At 33.2% G+C, this 9,008-nt stretch overlaps 1 protein-coding gene across 4 annotated transcripts; it reads left to right on the top strand.

Moving 5' to 3' along the window:
• The first annotated feature begins 3,704 nt into the window (after positions 1–3,704).
• LOC106776459 (CTL-like protein DDB_G0274487) lies at positions 3,705–7,537 on the top strand. 4 transcript variants are annotated; one of them, XM_014663923.2, is made up of 7 exons: positions 3,705–4,107; positions 4,518–4,990; positions 5,215–5,398; positions 5,503–5,727; positions 5,839–5,955; positions 6,660–6,893; positions 7,073–7,537. In XM_014663923.2, exons 2-7 carry the CDS (start codon positions 4,602–4,604, stop codon positions 7,286–7,288), a joined length of 1,365 nt encoding a protein of 454 aa, XP_014519409.1. In that variant the 5' UTR covers positions 3,705–4,107; positions 4,518–4,601; the 3' UTR covers positions 7,289–7,537. The 4 variants fall into 4 exon arrangements, with proteins under 4 accessions (XP_014519409.1, XP_022631342.1, XP_014519408.1 ...); XM_022775621.1 differs by having other exon boundaries at positions 3,708–4,107; positions 4,801–5,014; XM_014663922.2 differs by having other exon boundaries at positions 3,708–4,107; positions 4,518–5,014.
• The last annotated feature ends 1,471 nt before the right edge of the window (positions 7,538–9,008 follow it).

Genomic DNA, 9,008 nt, shown 5'->3' with positions numbered 1-9,008 from the left:
CATTTCCAACTCCCACAATCATAATTGAGTCAAGAGTTTTGAAGGGAATTCTCCAATCTTTTAACTCTTCTCATGTCATGAATAATTCTCATTTCTTGATTCCAACCTTTACTTTTGAATTTTTTTTAACTCCATTTCCACTATCCATTGTTTTATACTCTTGAATAGCTTTTGAAAAATCAAACTTTAAGTTGTTGTTGCCAAACAAGTCACAAATAAATTAAGGTGGACAAATTTTTTTTTTGTATATTAGCTCTTAAAAAATATCTAAAAAAACTAGAACAAGAGGTGTTTAGTGCTTCAAGTGTTTTGAAAAATGGAACATTTCTTTTGAACGTCCTCACAGAAGAACATTGCTTTTAAAAGATCAACACGCTAGAAGCTTAGATAACTTTCATTCTTCACCTAGTGAAGAAATTTTTTTAGACTCTATATAGAAAATAACTTTCTTTCATGAAGGACACAAAATATTTTTTCTTAAGGAAAATTAGTTCAAAAATACAAAATGACTTTATTCATTAATTGTTTACTTTAGATATACTTTTACTTTAGTATAGAAACTCAATCAACTTATGTTTAATGGATGCTGCAAGTACATCTTTAATCTTGGAGAAAATAAACAATTGAAGTTGTGGTCCCTTAGATATCCTTTTGATATGAGGTCAAATTGTTTTCAAAAGGAGGGTATTATGGAGACCCTATAAGTAGCTTCATGGAGATCCATCTAGGGAGCTACAACTTGAACTAGGACTAGGAGAATGAAAGAAGAAGAAGAACTTCAAGGACTTCTACCCTTGTGGAAGACGATAGTTTAGAGGTTGTTTTGTCCTTCTCTTGAGCCTTGTAAATATGTATATATGTCTTTGATTAAACCTTGTATTTAGGCCAAGGTTTTCTTTCATTTAGGCTTGTTTTTAGCCTTTTTCCTATGTTTCATAACAACAACATAAAGCTTTCTTGAGTGGGATGTGATCCAACATGTGTTGGGCTTGCTTGGGCCTTAAGGAAGCTTCTAGAGCTTGGTTTGAATGAGGAGACTCCCATACATTGCATCTATCGTTAGTTTGAATGAAGAGGCTCCTATACATTGCATCTACCCTTAGTTTGAATGAATAGTCTCCCATGCTTTGAACCTAGTCAAGGAAGATTCAAGAAGCTTTATTAGTTCAATGTACTTCTTTGGTTCATGTACTTTAGCTTTCTTCTTTATTAAGACTTGGGTCACTCCTCCTCCTATAAAAGGAGTGCTTAAGCATTTGTAAACTTTAACTTGGAATGATATTAGTGAAACTTTGCCAAATTGAGATCTCACTTTCTCTAAGTTCTCTTAGGTTTGTCTTGTACAAGACTTCTCCTAACCATTTAAACTTGTTGGTTGGCCTAACCACCTTCAAGATGCAACCCAAATCCACTCTTTAGGTCACAACCTTCATCTTCTATGGCTTCCGCACACCATTATTCATCTCCATGGATTTTTCATCAACTTTCTTAAAGAAGGTTTCCATCAAAGTTGAAAAAGTAATGAGACATCAGCAGTCAAAGGAAAAATATAACTAACCATCAACTAATAGTATATATGACTCAAGGCAAAGGAAAGACAAAGTCTTCACTAGCCAAGTTGATGGCAAATGCCCTACAGTGGCTAGGCCATACAAGAAGAGTGATCCAAACTCTTATTTTCTCAGGCTAATTTTGATTGTACATAAGTATAATTCTTTTCGGCCTTGTATTTTGGGTGAAGTAATATAAAATTTATGGGTTTTGTTTGTGATTTGGGCCTAATAGAATGATTTTGAGCCTAAAAGGTTAGGCTTTGTATGTGAAGTGTGAATTAAAGTTAACTTGGGTATCTTGGGCTAGCTTGCTCTTGAGGGAAGGGTAATGCTCTACTTTTGTGCCTAATCATGTGAAAAACATGACCTTGCCAAATTGCAAGTCATACTATAAGCATGACTCCTTTTAACTCCAAATTTGAGAGTTTGAATTTGAATTTTCCCTCTTCTTTTTCTATACAACTTTAGGATTTCTTAGCCTATAAATAAAGACATCCACCTATTGTATTTGAACTTTGAGATAAGTAAAGAAATGCTACCAAAAAATGATTGGACTGTGTGAAGCATGAATTAGGGTTAACTTGGGCTACCTTGAGCTTCGAGTTAACCTAATTACTATTAGCTTTCTTTTTAAGGAAGAGTAATGCTTTCCTTTCAACTCAAATGGGGCCCACTCCCTTTGGCTCCAAATTTGAGAGTTTGAATTTGAATTTCTCCTTTTCTTTTTCTAGACAATTTTAGGATTTCTTGACTTATAAATAAAGACATGCACTTCTTGTATTTCAACTTTAAGATTAGTAAAGAAATGTTGACAAAATTATGTCATTCACTTATCTTAAAGTTCTCTCTAGAGTAGTTCTCTCTTATATATCTCTTTAGCTTCCTTACTTAGGAGTTAGCCTTACCTCTCTTTAGGAACTCTCCATAGTTGAACCAAGCACCACCAAACCTCTCATTCAGTGGTGTTTTGGACTTTTGGATGGGTGGCAGATCCTAATGTTGGTTTGTTCTTTTCATCTGGGAAGAGTCTCCTTGTTGTTACGAGGGGAGCGATCCACTTGTAAAAAACTATTTGATGCTCAAGTCTGAGTGTGAATCATTATTTATAAAGTGAGTATTCTTCAAAAAATACAGTTGTATTTATAGAATCAACACGAATTATGAATCTATGTTTCTATTACAATAATACTTACATAAAAAATATAACAATAATATAATAAATAGTAACAGAATAATAAATGATAAAGAACATACCAAATTATATTTAATTATAATATGTAAATGTGATCTAAATAAAAATAAGTTTGAAGTGTTAAACGTAAACAATTTTATCGAGTGACACTTTTTAATATACCTATTACACTCGATAAAAACACCATAATCCAATAACTAATTTCATATTACACTTAAAAATTTATTTCATAAAGAAAATACCAAATTATATTTAATTATAATATATAAATGTGATCTAAATAAAAATAAGTTTGAAGTGTTAAATGTAAACAATTTTATCGAGTGACGCTTTTTAATATACCTATTACACTCGATAAAAACACCATAATTCAATAACTAATTTCATATTGCACTTAAAAATTTATTTCTCAATACCTGAAAATTAATTATCTTCAAATTTCAAATATTCAGATAATATTTGAAAAACTAAAATCACTAAGCTGTTTATAAATATAAATATACAATACAAAATAAAAAATTTGACTTAAAATTTGTTAACCTTTAATTCATAACAGTTTCTAATAAAATAAATTAAATAATTATTACATATTAAATTATTTATCTATTAACAATTTATAAAAATACTCCATGTTTCTTAGATGTGTTATTGACATTTATATTCTATATTAATTGAATATTCTAGTAAATTATTATATATAATTGAAGATTATTATGTTAATTATAACAACGGGTAAAAAAAAATTAAAACATTTAATTTTTAAAAGGTATAAGATTTAAAGCTATTGAAATATGCTTTTCTTTAAAACCCACACAACCTAATTAATATTTTTTATTTTTCAAACCAGCTTGACCAACATTATGCAATTAGGTAGATTCTTCCATTTTCTTATATTAATATTCATTATTACACCGACAAAGGTCTCAGATTTGCTTTTGCAATAATGAGTACTCATACTCTCGCCATGCCACTGCCAACCATTAACTTCATAACACCTTCTACCTCATACGCATGGCAATACTACAATCATGGCGCGTGGCAAAGTTTCCTTCTTTCTCTCTCTTCTTATTTTACTCTCTGAAATTTCCTACTTCAACTTCCTCTATGAGCCGTTGAGAGTATTTCAGTTTGGATTTACCCTCCATCTTCACAACATTCTCTGTTCAACTCTGTTCTCTCATTACTGTTTTTAAATACTATTTATTGTTCAGTGTCCCCATTTAAAGTTTTGGCCTTTGCCCTTTATGATGATCCATTGATCAAATTTATGTATCTCTTTCTCTCTCTACAACAAGATGCTATGTTTCTTCTTCTCTGGACTCACCCTCATTCTCTTCCAATTGTTTCACTACCAACAATTAGGTACCTTTGCCACACTGTACTCTCTATTTGTTCGATTACAATCACCATTTTCAGTTTTTTTCAGTGGTCTTATTCTGTCTTGCCCCTTTAATTGCTCCTTGCTGGAAAACAAAAAAACAGAAGTCAAAATCACTTCTTTCTTTCTTTTTCTGATTACCCCTTTAAAGAAAAAAAAAAAAATCTTTCTGGCTCTACGAGATTGTGGGGGGAAAACATTCTTTCTTTTATTTTTATAATTTTTATTGATTTTTCTTACCCCAGATGAACAAAAATGAAAACTTGGGTTTTTAGCTGTTTACTATCTGGCATAGTTTAGTTTTTCCACTTGTTCATTTTCTATGATTTTGATCTGTATGTAGATACCACAATAACCTTTCCTTTGTGTATTGTTTTTTTTCTGTGATGATTAGTGAGAGGTGAAGCATTATAGTTTTTGTTTTGAGAAAAATGCATTGTGGGGCTTCAAATAAGTGATAGAGATTTGGTAGCAAGAAATGGAGCAAACGCGGCGCTGGCACGACGTGTTCTGGTTAGGAACATTTGTTATCCATTTGGTTGGTTTGGGTTTGGTTCTCGGGGTTTTAGGCCTAAATAGGTTCAAGCAAAAGAACAGGCTTGACATTGATAAGTACACCTACCGGTTCATGGAAAATGAAGCTGGTTTGACGGAGGATTACTGGCCGCTTTATGCAGTGGCAGGAGGCATTGGAACCGCCCTTGGATGGAGTTGGTTGTTGCTGTTAGGCTCACGCGCTACCCAGATGATGAAAGTGTCTGTGCACATCCTCACCACTTACCTTGCAGTGATCAGTGTTTTGTGTTTCTGGGCTGAGCAGTTTTTCTGCGGCGTTGCCTTTGCTATTGGGGCAACCTTACAGTTCTTGTATGTGATTTCTGTCATAGACAGGTATCGTATTGATGAAAGTGTTCTTTGGACATGTATTCTGTTTGAATTGATATTTATTTAAAGGTATTAAATTGGGATCACTATTGCTGTTTTTCCTCAATCTTTGCTACTGTGGAAAATTGTTAGCCTAAAACCTTGACATTGTGGTTGCAATTGTTACTGCCTTTTCTTTAAAACCTTGATACTTTTCTCTTCTCCAGACTACCATTTACAATGTTGGTTCTGCAAAAGGCTGTCAAGATGGTATGGAATCTTCCTGAAGTTATGAGAGTGGCATATGCATTTATGCTTGTTGTGCTTTTATGGATGGCTTTATGGTCATTTGGAGCTGCTGGTGTTGTGGCTTCAAGCATAGGTGATGGTGGACGCTGGTGGCTTCTTGTGGTGAGCTGGCAAGTTTTGTTCACACTTGTAGGACTGGTTATTTTGTTGTAGCAGATTGTATAATCTGATTAAACTGATATTATTGTGATAATTCATGAATGCAGGTCCTCTCTGTAAGCTTGTTTTGGACAGGAGCTGTGCTATGCAATACCGTGCATGTCATAGTGTCTGGGACTGTGGTTCGTGTTACTATCCATGGTGGTAGAGAAGCTGAGTCAAATCCTGCTAACTCCTTAATGAAATCTTTACAGTATGCTTTAACAACATCTTTTGGCAGCATTTGTTATGGATCATTATTCACAGCTGCAATTAGGACACTGCGATGGGAGGTATTAGCTACCACTTTGTGTTCTGTGAATTATCTTAAATTCATCTCCTTTGTGTTTATGGAGGCTATTCATTTAATCCTTTTCATTCATCAAATTTTTTATGCCTTCCAGGTAAGAGGAATCCGGTCAAAGATTGGCAACAATGAATGTTTGCTTTGCTGTGTTGATTTCCTCTTCCATCTTGTGGAGACTCTTGTCCGATTCTTTAACAAGTATGCATATGTTCAGGTTGACTTCTGAGTCTATATCAGCAATCATTCACCATGTATGATGTATTTTGTGTCATCTGTGAGAACTGAGATTCTAAGAGAGAGATATTACTGATTTTCAATTAATTTAACTACATTTTACTATATTGAAGCTAGAAGTGAAAATACAAGGACGGTAGTTTACTTAAGGCAATTAGAAGATCTTCCAAAGAGACCTATAAAAATAGTTTATAGTTTTGGCCTATTATGGTAAGCTTCTTGATATTACTTATCAAAATAAACTCATTCTAGCTTAATTCCACAAGTTTGATAGGTATATTTTTGACATGGGTTATGTTTTATGTAATTTTTTTTCCTGAAGACTTACAGGTGAAGATTGTCAAATAAATATTTTGTTTTGTTTTCACAAGTTAAAATCTACTTATGCATCTCAACTTTTGAAGTTAAATGTATAAGTTGATTTTAAATTTTCTGAGGAGCTCAAATGATTTTACTTTCTTATTTTTCCTCCTTCAAATGCTTATAGAGAAGTTTATCTAAACAAATTTATCAAGTGTATGAGTTTTTTTAATATTAACTAAGCTATTTTTCCAGAGACCCCAAATGTCTTGATCTTGAAATCTTAACTAAGCCAACTTATGTTTGAGGTTTTGGTGATTATTGTTAGATGCATGTTCGTTTGAAAACTTAGGTTACCATGGCTTATGGTTATGTACCCTGCAGATTGCAGTTTATGGTAAAAGCTTTAACCGATCTGCTAGAGATGCATGGGAGTTATTCCAGTCAACTGGAGTTGAAGCAATTGTGGCGTATGATTGTTCAGGTGCTGTGTTGCTAATGGGGACCATTTTTGGGGGCTTGATAACTGGAACTTGCTCTGGCGTCTGGGCCTGGATGAAATGGAATGATAGGGCTTTTATGATTGGGTTGACATCTATGCTCATGGGAATGGTATTGGTAAGTTTGTTTAAATTTTTGGGCTTGGATACATGCTGTTATAGAAATTTCTGTCATCAACTAGGCTCTGCAAGGAGCACCAAATATTTGTTTTAGTAAACAAGTTGTAATCTTTGCAAGCATTTTGCAAAGACTATAGTATGATGCGTGCATATTGCATGAAATACATGTATTTTCAGGTTGGAATAGCTATGGTGGTGGTGGAAAGTGCTGTTACATCCATATACATATGCTATGCAGAAGATCCCTTATTGATTCAGAGATGGGACACTGAATTTTTCAACCACATGTCTGAGACATTGCACCAAAGACTTCAGCATAGAAGTTCACGTGCGAGGGAAGTTTTAACCCACAATCAGCTTGATTCACGTATTGGAGAACTCTCTTCTATTTGAGGAATCTCTTGATGGTACACTACAATGTCAAATCCTTTAGTTTTAGGCTTTTTGTTTCATTTTGTGGCTACATGGTAACAGGGTAACTTTACATTACAAGTTTGAAATGGGCATTTTGTACTTCTAAGATAGCGAAAGAAAAAACTGTTCTTGGTTATTGGCATAAATCAATATACTTAATGTGCTCTACAAAATGTACAGTTACTTGCCAAAGGCATGTTTTAAAATTTCCACATGATTACATTTCAACCTCTTAAGATGCAAAAACAATATTTATGAATTTTGATTTTGTTCTAATGTGGTTTCTATCCTTGATTTGTTGCCTTGATTTTGTCCTTCTCTAATCCGTTTTCATACTGATAAGTTTTGCAACTTCTAATGAAAACCATATCGATTGTGGTTATATTGATTAAATTTAACAATCAATTTACTTAATTTGTTTCTCAACGATTAGGATCCGATGGTTGTACGGTGTCTTTAGATGAATCCAATCTACTTTACACAAGTTCGTTTGCAATAGGTTATCAAACTAGTACTTTTGAATTTGATTTAAAAGTATTTGAGTGTTTTATGCTTTCACTTTTAGGACAAATTTCACAATCAATTCACTTATGGTTCAAAGCCAGTCACAAAAATTCTTTTGGAGTCATGTGTTATATATTAACTATGATCAACAAATCAAACATAGTCTTTTTGCTATTTTTTGTTTTTAAGGATGAGCTCATGGAAGAGTTAAAATAAAGCAAAATAGAAAATGGTAGATGAAGAAAAGGATGTGGTGAAGGGTTTAGAAAAATTTAATTGCAGAAAAGTTAATTATCAAGGATAAAATATGAACGGATAGAGAAAATCAACGAGAACAATGACTAAAATTGCTATAATTAATATTGACTTTGTCATTTCTTCTTGTTTATAACGATTTTAATATGATTGAAATTACATTCACAATTTGTCATCTTTTTATTACATTTGATCTAACTATTTATAAAAGAAAAATATGTGTAACTTCCCTTTCTAACTAGCTTTAGTCTCAAATTTGTTTCTTTTTCTTTTTATACTATTTTATGCTTCAATCTAGTTACTTTTTACTTTAATGTCTTGTGTCTCTTGGTTAAATTTCTCTCAATGTTTTTAATAATACTCACTTCTCAATTTTTCCTATTCAAGCTCGTTTATCTTGACACATTTTTTTTTCCCTTTTTTTGTTTACCAATGGGTTTATAGCATCCTTTGATTCGATTTTAACAGATATCCGAAAAGAGAATACTAATTCATGCTTCCCTCAAAGAAGTATTCTCTTGATACTCGATTAGACTCCTCAGCTCTAGGACCTTCCATCTTCTTTGTCTTACACACTTTCAAACTGATTGTAGAAACCATCACCAGTCTCTTCAAAACTTTTGATGCACTGTTCACTGCCACTTGAGTATAACTGTGAGACTATTACTAAAGCACTGATATAATACCCCTCAATGGCCCCAACTCATGCGCACTTCAGATTTAACTTCACACATGTGCCTATTTATGCGTCTAACTTCACACTTCTTGTTCTTTTACCTTCGTTGTGCTCATTTTCTTCCTTTAACCTAAACCATTCCCTTTTATTTTCTACGTTGCTCTTATGACCTTTTCCTTTCGGAGAACTTCTATCTTTCCACCTTCCTCGGTTAGCATTGTTGAGCTTGATTTTGTGCCTATTCTCTGCATGGTGAAAGAATCC

This window comes from Vigna radiata, chromosome 11 (assembly GCF_000741045.1).
Source record: "Vigna radiata var. radiata cultivar VC1973A chromosome 11, Vradiata_ver6, whole genome shotgun sequence".
Taxonomy (NCBI): domain Eukaryota; kingdom Viridiplantae; phylum Streptophyta; class Magnoliopsida; order Fabales; family Fabaceae; genus Vigna; species Vigna radiata.
Note: the sequence above shows the minus strand (reverse complement) of the source record. Positions and strands in the feature narration are given on the sequence as shown.